This window comes from Bactrocera neohumeralis, chromosome 6, assembly GCF_024586455.1.
Source record: "Bactrocera neohumeralis isolate Rockhampton chromosome 6, APGP_CSIRO_Bneo_wtdbg2-racon-allhic-juicebox.fasta_v2, whole genome shotgun sequence".
Taxonomy (NCBI): Eukaryota; Metazoa; Arthropoda; class Insecta; order Diptera; family Tephritidae; genus Bactrocera; species Bactrocera neohumeralis.
This window is the reverse complement of record NC_065923.1, coordinates 71,778,949-71,793,234: the sequence shown is the minus strand read 5'-3', so window position 1 is coordinate 71,793,234 and position 14,286 is coordinate 71,778,949. Positions and strand designations below refer to the sequence as shown.

The 14,286-nt window shown below is 30.8% G+C and overlaps 1 protein-coding gene across 1 annotated transcript in view; it reads left to right on the top strand.

Annotated features, from left to right (window-relative positions):
- LOC126762526 (calcium-transporting ATPase type 2C member 1) overlaps positions 1–6,188 on the top strand; it is a 134,953-nt gene extending 128,765 nt beyond the window's left edge. The window contains 3 exon segments of the mRNA XM_050479335.1: positions 4,392–4,707; positions 5,167–5,753; positions 5,756–6,188. Coding sequence (XP_050335292.1) covers positions 4,392–4,707; positions 5,167–5,753; positions 5,756–5,865 — 1,013 coding nt within the window. The 3' untranslated portion in view covers positions 5,866–6,188.
- The last annotated feature ends 8,098 nt before the right edge of the window (positions 6,189–14,286 follow it).

Genomic DNA, 14,286 nt, shown 5'->3' with positions numbered 1-14,286 from the left:
TTCTCGTAACGTCACCTCATGACTTTTAAGTCACAGTCACGTAATAAAACTATTCAGCGGTTGCTTAAAAAAAGGAAATGGATTCTAAGACATGGGAAGTAAGCGCTAAGTTAAGTTGAATTGTAGCTATCTACCAAGACTAACTACCAGAAACTCTCCACATATAGCAAATTTAAGAAGAGAAACTCATGAAATCTCGGACTTTTCTTCATGCAACTTATTTTCAAATGACCCAAGTGCCACTTACCGACAGCTGTGCCGCAAATAAAATTTCTTAAGCCATAAAAAAACACGCAATTTATATACTGTTACAAAGGATACATGCATGTATGTAGGTATGTGAGTGTAGATTTGAGAATTGCAATCATAAAATGTGCGAACATTTAAAATTATTGTATTACGAAAACCACTTGCTGAGCGCAGAGTGCATGCGGCGATTTAAAGAAGTGTGAGAGACAATTAATGTAACTCGACAGCGTTGCAGACAATAACAGGAAATACGATTACGCTTCCGGAGCAAAGTGCAGCGCAGAAAAGGAAGGATCATATGAATGTAATGCAATAGTGGCGGTGTCAGCTGCTTGTGACTCCGCTGTGAGTGTGTGCGTTAAGTTGATTTGTGCGAGTGCGTGCACGCTGCAGTACAATTGCATTTGTGTATGTATCTGTACAAGTAGTATGTTTATATGAATGTGTGTGAGTACTACGCTTGTTTGTTGCACAAGTACTACGCTTGTTTGTATATGTGTAGTGCAAAGTTAAGCTTTTCTGGCGTTTTGTTTTCGCTCGGTTTTGAAAACAGCAGGGCACCCAGCATGTGGCAGCGCAATAAAAACGTATAACACAAGGCAGCTGCATAAGCACAGCGCCGCCACGAGTGCAATATGAGACGCAGCGCTTACTATATGCAACTGCCGCATTAGAGTGGGACAGTATTTCGCGCCTTAGTAGTAAGCTAGAGGCTTATAAGCCAGCGTAAAGCATATTTAGCAAGTCTTCGCGTTGGGAAATAACAAATTTCGTGAAAATATGCTCTTCTTCTCAGCATTCCGTGCGGTATTTCTTTGCGTGCAACCAGAAATATTTTATTCCCATAAACCACACTTTCCTCAAAGCACCAGAAATCCCTTAGATACAAACAAAACTTATTACTGAAACACTCTACCGCCGACATTCGTATTACCTCAACCCCCACCATGTCTCGACAGAACTGTTACATCACGTAGAAATTAAAATTCCAGCAGCAAGCGTTGCAGTGACTTTGATTTCGCGGCAGACACAAGCGTGGCAAAAAAGAACGCATGGACACGTTGTCGATAACATTGAAAAACGCCGGAAACTGCAATGAAAGCGCAGCCAAAGGAAAATGAAAAACTAATGAAAGAGACGCGCAGAAAACGAAGCCAACAAGGGGCAACTTCAATCGAAGAACAACGCCCTGCCACATAATGAACTGCAAAAAGTCAGCGCGCGGCAGCAATCAGGCGGCAAACCTGCTGGCAAACTTATAACTACTTATATACAGTAGTATATATACTTGTGTGCAGTAGATGAAAAAACTATGTGTACACTATGTATCTGGATTAATCAACAACGAATTAATGTTTTTGAGTAGTGTTCATAGCTCTTTAATCGTAATAAAACCGAATTTCAGTGACCTGCTTACATTTAGCCAAGTCCACAACTTTTGCTTACATTTAGCGAAGTCAACAACCTTTGCTTACATTCGGGGTTATTTTACGTCCACATGTGAATATGGATGAAACATGGCTCCATCATTTCACACCGGAGTCCAATCGACAGTCGGTCGAGTACACTGCACATGATGTAGCGAAAGACGGGAAGACAAAAAAGTCGGCTGTCTACGGGAAATATCGTACGGATAATTCCAAACAATTTTCCTTAGTAGTTTATGGGTTTATAGCCGGTTTCGCGTCAGCGTTATTTAGGGCGGAGTTTTTTAAAGATTATAGTAATTTGATCGACAGTTTTTGAGATATCCGAATGAATTTTAATACGGGTGCATTCTATTTATCATTTGTCGGAATCGGTCAACTATATCACGTATCTCCCATACAACCGATTATTCCGATTTTTTAAACTTCGCCTTAAAAATCGCTGGCTTGAAACCAGAATGATCTAAAAAGCATTTCCGAAATTCATGTTTTTATAGAAAAAATAAATCGACGCGCCTTAAGGTATACCCCTACATATCATCAGCTTTCCTTCGAAGTACAGTTTCAAAATTTAGTGTTGCCACCTTTCGCATTAATTACAAACAACAGGACGTCAAGGCATGCTGTCTACCGGATCTATAATAAGCGAGTGTGTTATTTTTTCCTTCAATCTATTGAAAATCTCTCGTTTATTGGTACGTAAAGAAGATCGGTTGAGCTTAACATCCAAATATTGCAATAAATGCTCTATAGGATTTAATTAGGGCTTTGGGCAGGCCATGGTAGGAGCGTTATCGATTTTTGATGGAAATATTCTGTTGCAGTCCGACTTGTATGTTTAGGGTTATTATCCTGCTGTTATATAAAGTTATTTTATAAGCCCATTTTTTACGCTGCGGGTTCTTAATTAGTACTCAGCATCCGCATGTAGTACTCTGTCGTCATATTGCTTTCGGCCAATGCCAGATTTGATAGATCACTGTAGCTAAAGCAACCGCGAACTAAAGCATTTCCACCTCCAAACTTTGTGGTGTCTTGAACGCACTTGCTTTGGAGTCTTCATGACTATTTCGCCAAACTTTTCACTCCTTTTTTAAACTCGAATTTGCTCTCATCATACCAAATTACTATTTACCAAAAACTTGTCGGTATTAGATTTTTTCTGGTAATTTCAATCGTGTCTTAAAGATCGTTTTGCTGCTGAAGGACTTTTTGATCTTGAAGTGGCTGAAAAATCCATCTTTTCAAATTCTCCCTTGAAATTTTTGCTCAGAAATATTGATTTGAATACTCCGCTGGATATACCTGGCTGAAGCAAACGAGTCTTTCTTCATTTCTCTGATTATTTTAGTCACTTCGTGAGCAGCGATTGCCCTTGTGAGGTCTGATCCATATGTGTTCTCTAGTCCACCATTTTTCTTGTAATTTTGTATTACTTTTTGGCTTGAGTCGTTGGTCCTGTAATATTTTTCTGCGATTTCTTCGTGCCTCAGTTCATTTCAATGATCCTGAATAATAATTTTTGCAGGTTTTGGGATTACTAAATTAAATCTTTTAAGCGTTGAATTCTTGGGAGAAATATTCAGATAATAGTAAAAAATGTGTTGGTGTATCAATAGTTTTATCAGATACTGTATATACTACATATTATGTAATACTGCGCATTCCACGTTGCAATTTCACGTACTCCGCACCGCGTGGCAACGTCAAAAGCAACGCAAATGTGCAGTCAGAAAAAGCATTGCACTTCATTGCTGCGAGCAACAACACAAAAGCGGTGAGCAGAAAAAGCGCTCAACATTTGCTGATAAGAAATGAAGTCGTTAAGGAAAAACAACTCGACAAGTGGTGACAGCGGTGGCGGGTAACGGCGTAGCAGAGCGTAAAAGCGTAAAGTAGCGTGGGAGTAAAAATTAAAAAAAAAACGAGAAGACTCTTTAAAGGTCAATGCAAATATAGCGGGGAGCCAAGCGAGGGTAGAGGAAGGCAACAACCATCAAAGCGGAGTGTTAATGAAAAAGTGGCAAATGGCATTGCTGTTTGTGGCAGGTGCTAATGAGTAAACGATGAAATGAATGCGTCAAAAGTAAACAAAAGGAATTTAATGGAAATGGTGCTAAAGATATTTAAAGAGAGAGGTTGGTTGTTAAAAGTCGCTGGTTAATTAGGACAGCAAATTGTGGGAGCGAGATCGTAATGTAAAATATGATCTACTGGGAAATCATTACATATTTTTATAGACCTCACTGAAAAGCCGAAAATATCGATCTCGGCTTTTCGCTGACCGATAAAATACATTTTTAGGCAAGCCCTCAAAAACTGGTTGATCAAAAAATTCGATTGAGTCAATCATTTGTTGCCAGTCGAGCAACAGGCTTATTATTCTTCCTTAACTTTCTATATAAGAAATCCAATAAAAAAAACTCTTGTAATAGAAGTGAAGAAAGCAAAGAAGGCACTGATTGTCTTGTACTGTAGCATATGAGTCATTGGCAATAGGTAGGATCCTTCAGTGAAAGTAGTGCTCTTACCCTAGGACACCGTAGTTAGGCCTATTATTTTCTACAACTCCTTATCAAGTTCAGTTTCAGACTTCAAGAATAAATGTCGATATAATTTTATATTTCACCTCTTATGTTCATCTTCTATATATTGTTTTACTCTCTTCTTCAATTTATCTTTTTCAAAAAACAACTGTCTCTTTCTCTTCCCCAGCAAATCTCATTGGCATCGATACAATTCATCAGCAGACGCTCTCCGGTCAAGAAATGGACCAACTAAATGAACATCAGCTCGACAAAGTCGCCAATAATGTGAGTGTTTTCTATCGTGTGACACCGCGTCATAAACTCGCGATCGTAAAATCTCTACAACGTACGGGAAATATTGTCGGTATGACCGGTGATGGTGTAAATGATGGTGTCGCTCTGAAGAAGGCGGATATCGGTATAGCTATGGGCAAGAACGGAACGGATGTCTGCAAAGAAGCTGCTGATATGATACTAGTCAATGATGATTTCCACACCATAATGTGAGTACATTGTTTTCGTATAATTGATTATATCTTGCTTTATATTGAATATCATTTTCACTGCCAAAATTATTCCCGCACCCATGCACTCATAAAATTCTTAATTTTCATTTTGCCGCACTTTTTCAACATCTTTTTTATTTGGAAACATTAACTGCTTTTATATTACGCCTTTCCGCTCACGATATGCACAACCAAGCTCGCAACTCATCTCATAAAACTGCTTGACTTTTTACTACACCCTTACTATTATTATTTGAGCACTCATAAAGTTCTTAATTTTCGTTATGCCGCACATTTTCAACACCTTTTTTTTGTTTGAAAACCGTACACCATATTATGCCTTTCCGGTAATCACATACACATCCAAGATCGCATCCCATTGCATGAAACTGCTTGACTCTTTAGAAATATTTATATTTTTTTTGACGATTCTCCCTTCTCATATCAAATTCTCAGTGCTGCCATCGAGGAAGGCAAGGCTATCTTCTACAATATACGCAATTTCGTACGTTTCCAATTGAGCACCTCGATCGCCGCTCTCTCATTGATCGCGCTCGCTACACTCATGGGTATCGCCAATCCGCTAAATGCCATGCAAATCCTTTGGATCAATATTATCATGGATGGACCACCAGCGCAATCGCTCGGCGTCGAACCGGTGGATCATGATGTACTCAAGCAGAAACCGCGTAATGTCAAACAACCGATGATAACGAAATCAGTGATCGTGAATGTGTTGCTAAGCGCCAGCATCATTGTGCTCGGCACGTTATGGGTATTTCAGCGTGAAATGGCCGACGGCACGATGGGCAAAACGAAGCGCGACACGACCATGACCTTCACATGTTTCGTCTTTTTCGATATGTTCAATGCACTGGCGAGTCGTTCGGCAACGAAGAGCGTCTTCAAGATCGGCTTGTGCACGAACAAAATGTTCCTACTTGCTGTCGGTTTCTCAATTATCGGGCAAATGTTGGTCATCTATTTCCCCCCACTACAAATGGTATTCCAAACGGAAGCGCTCTCTGCCTACGATATACTCTTTTAGTATCGCTCACCTCGTCGGTGCTGATCGTAGCGGAGATTAAGAAGTGGTTCGAGCGCACCATGGAGCGTAAGATGTACAAGACACGTTCCGAGTTGGATTTCGTATGACAAAAAGCAAGCGCTGGAAGAAAATCGTCAAACGTAAAGAATGATTAAGCTTAGCAAAATACACACAAACCACAAACAAACAAACAACACGTAGCAAGGAGTGCGTTGGATGGATGGCACGGAGCGAACGAACTTGGGCGGGCGAATGATGACGAACGGATTGCCGTGAATGGAATTGGGGTTAGAAGCGTAAAAGTATAAAAACAAAGAAAACCACAAAAAAATCGAAAATGTTTAGGGTACACTGGGCGTAATTTTAAGCGAAAGCAAGAGAGCAACATGAAGTAAAACGAAAGAGAGCAAAACTAATACAATACTTTAAATGTCTCTTTAACTTTATATGGTTTACTTTTCATTGTAATTAGTTGGTATTCAAACGCATTAAGCGTAATGACTAAGTTAGTTGTTAGTTAGCGAAAATGGTGAGCGAGTTAAAGAAAGGATGCTTAAAGTGCTGTGCAGTTCCGGACTAAAAAATATGGAATTTGGTGAACAGAGTAGTGCAATTGGTAATATAATGAGGAGCTTCGATTGAAAGTTGTGAAGCCACATGACGAAATATTGGATATTTTTTTTTACTTTCTTAAAAGAATTTCAGTTCAGACGATTTTTGAGAGCTTACTTCTTTAATTTCTTTCCTTGTAAGATTGTTTTAATTTTCGTATAATACTTTTATTTAGTTGATTTGGTTGGAATTTTTCAAATTATTACACAACAAGGATGCCAACATTATGTTCGATATCATGTTATAGTAAATCCAGTCGATTTTGATTAAGCGCGATAATTTAATATGTATATACAAGTATTGTTCGAGACTCGAAATTATATTTTGTCTAAGCTTTAGCTTACGAGTATATATCTTCTTTATTGGCGTAGACACTACTAATGTAGTTATAGCCGATTAGCTTACATATACAAGCTTTAAGTCAAGCTAGGAGCGGTATACTCAGACTCTTGCTAGAAAAGAATATATGTACTCAATTTTAAGTCATAAGTGATCTAAAATATTGACATGTATATCCTTTTTTTTTCAAATTGAAAACGCCAAATGTCGCTAGAAACTTACTGAGGCTGCATTTGCGCAATAATGTTGCCAAGTTGGTAGCAATAAGTTATGTAGGTTCAAGTCGACTTGGGGTAATAGCAATCAGTTGAATAATTTGTTTTATCCTATGGAACACAAGGTCCTATGTTGTTTCATCATTCAATCGGAAGCTTGAAAGCAGGATTTTACTAGTATTGACCAGATTTATGTTGTAAATGTTGCGCAACAATGTTGCTGTAAGTAACTTTTCAAGTTAAAAGTTGTTTCACCATACGAGACTCAAATTTGGTAATTAGTACACGACACACTAAGTTCTAAACTCAGTAAAAGTATCACAGTTTTAAGTTGTTTTGCCATACAAAACTTGAAGTTGTTAATCGTTTTCCTATACCAGACTTGATTATCTTTTACCTTCTTTTGCTTTTACCTACGAATATCTTTTAAATGTTGCGCTACGAAAGTGTCTTTTGCCATACAGCACTACAAGATTTGATTGGAGATTGTAGTATAGTTTGCATTCTTATTTATTTTTTGTTATAGCTAACTTGTTTTATGGATAGTTCTTTAATTTTGTTTGAAAAATTAAATTAAGAAAATTTTTTAAATTTTTTTGTTGTGGTTATGTTGTTTTACTTCTTTTCGTGACTTTTTGTTCCAACTTTTTCGATTTCCTGGCAATATTTTAACCTTTTTGAAAGCCATCACATCCTTATTTGCTCGCTTACTTTTAGTTTTGTATTGAATTAGCTTTAGTTTTAATTTCGATTATATAATTTAATGTATTGTGTATTATTTATAATGATTTTTTCTTGTTAATTTTCTCAGAAATCGTATTAATTGCTTCCTTGAAGTAATCATAATGTTTTATATAAAATTGAAATACAGGGCGTAACTTCACTTAGCATTAATATAGATGTATTTTTTTAATTACAGAAATTATTATTTTTTTTTATTAATTCTAACAATTTTGGTTTTGTGTGTTTAATTATAATAAATTATTGCTGTTTAAATTGTAGTTTTTTGAGTTATAAAAATATTAATCTTTAATTTTAATTAATTATAATTTTTCTTTTTTTTAATTATAAAAATTTAAATTTGTATTTAGTTGCAAAAATTCAACTTTTTAATCCTAAATAATTATAGTATAGTTTATTATTATTATTTTAATATATATATTTTTTCAATTATAAAAATTTTAATTTCTATTTAATTACAAAAATTAAATTTTCAATTATAATTTTTTGTTTGAATTATAAAAGTTAAAGTTTTTTAAGCGTAAAAACTATATTTGTTAATTACAAAAATGTAAGTATTTATTAATTATAAAAAAATATTTCTTAGATTATAATTAATTAAAACTTTTTATAAAAATGTCAGTTATTTCATAATAATAAATAATAATTTTTTTGTATTATAATTTAGTAATTTATAGTTAGTAATTTAGTTTTTTTAATAATAAAAATTAATTATAATTAATTATAGTTTTTTTTATAATAAAAAAATTTAAGTTTTTTTGCTTATAATTAATTGTTTAATTACATACTTTTTCTAATTATGATTAATTAAAACTTTTTTTTTTATTAGAATTTCAGTTATTTTTTATATTATTATAATAGTAAGTTTTTTTTTTTAATTATAATACAAAAACTAAAATTTTATAATACAAAAAAAACTATATTTGATTATTATAAAATATCTGACATGTTAAAAAAAAAGTTTTAATTAATTATAATTTAAAAAAAATACAATAATTAAAAAAACTAATTAATTAATTTTAAGTAAAAAACTTACATTTGTATTTAAAAAAATATTAAAAATTAATGTTCTTAATTATAGTAAATATATATTTCCTTTTATTAAAAAAAATATAAAAATTTCAATTAATTAACAATATTTTTTTATGAATAAAAATTTATGTTTTTTTACTTATAATTAATTATTATTTTTTTAATTATTGTAATTTTGTTTTATAAAAATGTCAGTTGTTTTATATTAAACAATCATATTTTTTTGGTATTATTATAATTTATACTTCTTTTTAATTAAACAAATTTTCATTTTCTTAATTATACTTTTTTTATTATAATATATTTTAATATTTTTTTTGTTGTACAGCAGTAAGTTTTCAGCACTACTAAGTGCTTCCTTATTTTTAAAAATATTTCCAAATATACATACATACATACATATGTATATGTATATAGACTTCTCATAAAACTCTGCAGTTTCAACTTATTGTGTACTATTTGTTCCTTTTTTTCTTCGCAGCAGAAAACTTCTGTATTGAAATAAAACTTCTCTGATTCCAAGTATTTTTATACATTCGAATATGCATCTACTCTACCATATATCTGGTATATACCGGTTAGTTCTAATATTTTAATTTTAAACTTTCACATATTCCCAGGCGTTATGGCAACGCTGTAAATATGTTTTAAGTTAAGTGTGTGTATATATTGCACAATTTTCGAAATAAGCTGCTAAATATTTCATATTTTTTTAAATTATTGTGATATTAAATTAAGTGCTCGAGTTTGTCGTTTATAAAAGTAATTTGTTGCTTTGAAAAAAAAATAAAATAATAGTAATAATGAACTTTCAGTTGCTCTTAGTTTTAGTATAAATTGAAAAAAAAAATTTAATTTTAAATTAATTTTTAGTTTAAGTTGCTGTGCGGCAGACTTGTAGTGTTGTTTGAAATATTGATAAAAAAAAAATAAAAAAAATATTTAAAGTCTCTATTGTTATTGTTTTATTTCTTTTATATAAATTTATTTGTAAATATGTATTTATTTTATTTATTTATTTTTAATTATTTATGCGTATATACATACATATATACATATGTATATATTTATATATATTTTTTCGTTTGCTATAATTTTTTTTTATAAATTTTCTTTTCCTTTTTTAATTTTATTATTTTCTTCTTCTTTAATAAGAAATTATAACTTATTGACTTAGTTGCAACAACTCCTCACTGTATTGTATATCCTTTAGGGATTATGAATCAAACAAATTAAGTTAGCTGGCAACTCTGAGGCTAAATAAATCGATATTGCACTACTCTCAAACGAACTGTGTGGAAAATGCGTGAAAATAATCAAACCAAACTAAAAAGCATACACTCTAAAGTAAAAAAAACCTATACGATTTTTAAAAAGTATTTTCGAGCTAGTCCAAAAATTGTTGCAAGTGCATAATTAAGTGCAACATTCGACCAAAATTTTACCTAACCTCTTCAAAAAACCCCTTAAACAATTTTTGTTGTACCAATTTGGCCAGTCAGCCGGCAGATGATTGTGCTACGTTGTGTTGGTATGCGTGTGCGTGCGTGCGTTCGTAGTAATTGCAAGCGGAAAAAATTCTGAAATTAAAAGAAACAACAAAATTTGATGATTTAAAAAAATTAACTTCTAGCGCTGAGTTGCTTAAAATTTAAAAATAATGTGGCAAAATTAAAATGAAATTAATTTGCAAAAGTGTAATTTATTTACGCAAAATTTTTTGAGAACGAATAAAAAAATGAGTTGATAAAGGATAATGGAAAAGTATAATATATCGAGCAGGATCAAATAATAAACAAATATTTTAAGAAATGATATATAATAAACACAATAAATAAGTTGAGTGAAGCATTGATAATGCGTGCTTGAAGAAATTCAATTGAAATTAATTGTTAAAAAGTAGAAAAGAAACAGTTGCTGTATTCGGAGTACACTAAGAATTTGACATACAAGTATGACAATTAAAAAAAACTGAATTTTTGATTTTGAAAAATAAAATACATAAAAATTAAATTATTTAAAAGCAGTTTTTACTAAACGATTTTTTGTTTTGTTTTCTGAAATCTGTGTTCTAGTTCAGTTATTTTTGAATGACTTATGAGAATATTCCATTTATTTTCGTTTCTGAAAGTTGTGCTCGAGTTAGTTTAATTTTAATTAATTTATGAATATTATGAAAACAAAAAAAAAATTATACTAAAAAATAACATAGATTTTTTGTTCTTTAAAAAACTTATATTAAAGCCAAGTTTTTAAACAAATTTACATCCCTGCAGTTTACGCGATTTTTGCGTTAGTATTTCGGTTAGTAAACAATTTTAAATGGTTCTCAATTACAATAACAAAAAATAAGTGACAATTAAGAGCAAGTTATTTGTAGTTGTTGCAAGTAAATATACATACATCCTTAGAAAAATAAAAAATTTACGTTAACTCAAAATTCAATTAAATAAATCTGCAAATTTTGCAAAATGTAGGGGAAAATAGAGTTATACGTATAGAGCAGTAGTGCCCAAAATATGGAAGAACCTAGTTACACTAGCGATATAAAGCAGCATGAGCATGCTATGAGCATAAATACATAACTTAACTTAACATAACATAACATGACATAAATTAACTTACTTGATTTGACTTGACTGGACATGACATAGCTTGACTTGACTTGACCTAACGTAACATGACATAACATAGCCATAAAATAAAATAAATTAAATAAAAAACACAATATGGCGATACGTAACATATGAAAACATAACATAACGTAACATATGAGAACATGACTTAACTTAACTCAACTTGATTTGACTTGACTTAACTTGATTTGGCTTGACTTGTCTTGCTATAACATAGCCATAAAATAAAATAGAAAAACACAATATAGCAGTACATAACAGACTAAAACATAACATAACATAACGTAACATAAGAGAACACAAAATAACATAACTAACAGGAGATAACAAAGCATAACGTACAATACATAACATAACATAACATAAGACAGCATGACATAACATAATATAACTTAACATCACATAGCATAGCTCAGCATAGCATATAGGTAATTATGTGTTTCAACAGGAATTCACGTTTGATGCTTTCGGCATAAAACATACGGGTAAATCAAAATAAATAATAATGGCATAAATTAAATTTGACTAGATAAAGTATATTAGAAAAATTAATGCAATTTTAGTGGCATATTTCTGCATTAGAAGTTGAAGTAGTTTCCCAAAAATAGTAAAAAAAAAATTAAACTCCGATATCAACTCGACTTCAGTTGAATATTCAAGGAGTATATGTATGCTATATAGTGCATAGGTGGTTATACATATGTAGGTAAATATTTATGGATGATATGTAGGGTCTATAATATATGGTTATTATTATCTTAACCAACATATAAGCTAATAGTAGCTACTAACAACAATTAAGGTTTTAGAGACCTTTCAAGTTCCTTTTCCAGCAAATTTCAATAAAGGATTCGAATTTATCGCCACTCGAGTAGCCAACTACATGATTATTTTGAAAAATTATGTCGTAGAATTCTACTGTTTATGTGTTTATCCCGATTTGGTACCTAGCCAAGACCAAAAAACTCGCTTAAGATCGGCAAAAAAGTTTGAAGAAAGTATCTCGTACAATTCTACTATACACATCAATTGATGTTTCTGCTGATTTGGAACCTTGCCAACAGCAAACAAAGTTTCTTAGCATCTGTTGCTGCAGTTTCCAGCAAAGTCTACTAAACATTTCTTAAAAACCTGACATAAATGCCGATAATTTCTTAAAAACCTGTCATAAATACTGAAAAATGTATACATTATGAAAGTACTAATTAGCCCGAAGTGAAGATCTCTACCATTTCCAAGTTTACCTATGAACGAATATATAAAAATTCTTCAACCAACTTTCTTACTCTTACTCCTCTACATTTTTGTAAGATTTTATAAAAATGCGCAAAAATGTTAACTCATGTAATAGAACACCAAATATTTTAAATAAAATTAAATATTTTACTGATTGTTGTCATATGTATAAATATAAAGTATTAAAAAAACTTTTTGCAATTTTTTTTTCATTAAAATCTATTAACCACAGAAAATATGGATTGCAGAAGCAAAAAATAGTTTTAGTAAGAAACCCGAAAAATGGTAAAATATATAAAAAATAATATTGAAAGAAATAATTAAAATATTTTTAAATAACAAAAACTTATTAAAATAATTAAAAGTTAAAAAATAATTAAAGTAATTAAAAAATAATTTAAATAATAATTTAAAGATAATTAAAAATTTAAAAAATAATTAAAAATTAACAAATAATTAAAACAATTAAAAATTAAAACAATTAAAAATAATTAAAAATGATTAAAAATTAAAAACTAATTAAAAATTATTAAAGTAACAAAAAATAATTAACAATTAAAAAATAATTTAAAAAAAAATTAACAATGCTTTAATTTTTCATCAAAACAAAAAAATAAAATTAAAGAGTTCATCTTTAGTAGTGGCACCTAATGCCACGAATTTTATGTGTTTCAAAATAGAATACGCACGCTAGAAGCAGTTGAATACTCGTTTAATAAAGTCAAGAGTAAAAAATAAAATGTTGCATAGACAAGCTACTCACCACAAACTATTTTGTGAAATAGTGTTGAATAAAATTTTCAGAAAAAAATCACATTTTAGGTGATTCTTGCATTTAGAAGAAAATATAATAATAATAGACATCTAAAAAGCAATAGAAAATTAAAATATTAAATAACAAGTACTACAAAAAATATTCAGAAAATAACAAAACAAACACACAAAACTAGTATTAATGCAAATTTCAATTTCTCACGAAATAATTTTATAAAAATTCAACTTGAAAAAATAAGAAATTGTCACCAGAAAAAAAAAACAAAACAATTGTTACTTAAAAAAAAAAAATATCCATATATAGTTAAAAAAAAAATTATTTACATATTTCCTGTCAAGTTTCTAAAGCCAAGTCACTTTTCAAATTAATTCAGCGCAAAATGTATTTTCAATTCACTCATGCAAATCACAATCACCAAATCAATGTCATAAACATATCACCGAAAAGCCACAAAACTCAAAATTGTCCTATTAAAAATATTGAAAAAAAAAATAAATTTTCTTTAAAAAAAAATCGTAAGTTAAATTAAAGATCTGCTCTTGCATTTTCGCCAGCACAATGCATTAAAACACCCAGCAAGCACACCCATCCTGCGGCACGAAATCATCACGAAGTCTAACTCACCTTACAAATTAGCAGCACTAAATTATGAGAAAGTAACCTATGATATAAGTTCGTCATGAATTTTATGAGTTTTATGATTAAAAAATATTTGGTTTGGTTTTTGCACAGATTTTTTATAAAAACGCATAAAACAATTCTTAAAGACTAGTAGTAGAAAGTTTAGTGAAAGCTCAGATAAGAGCTTTTGATATTTTAATGAAAGCTCAAGTACAAAATTTTCATAATTTAATGCTAGTTCCAATGAAAACTTAAAGTCTTTTTATGAAAGCTCATATGCAAACTTTTGATATTTTAATGAAAGCTTTTAATATTTTTGAA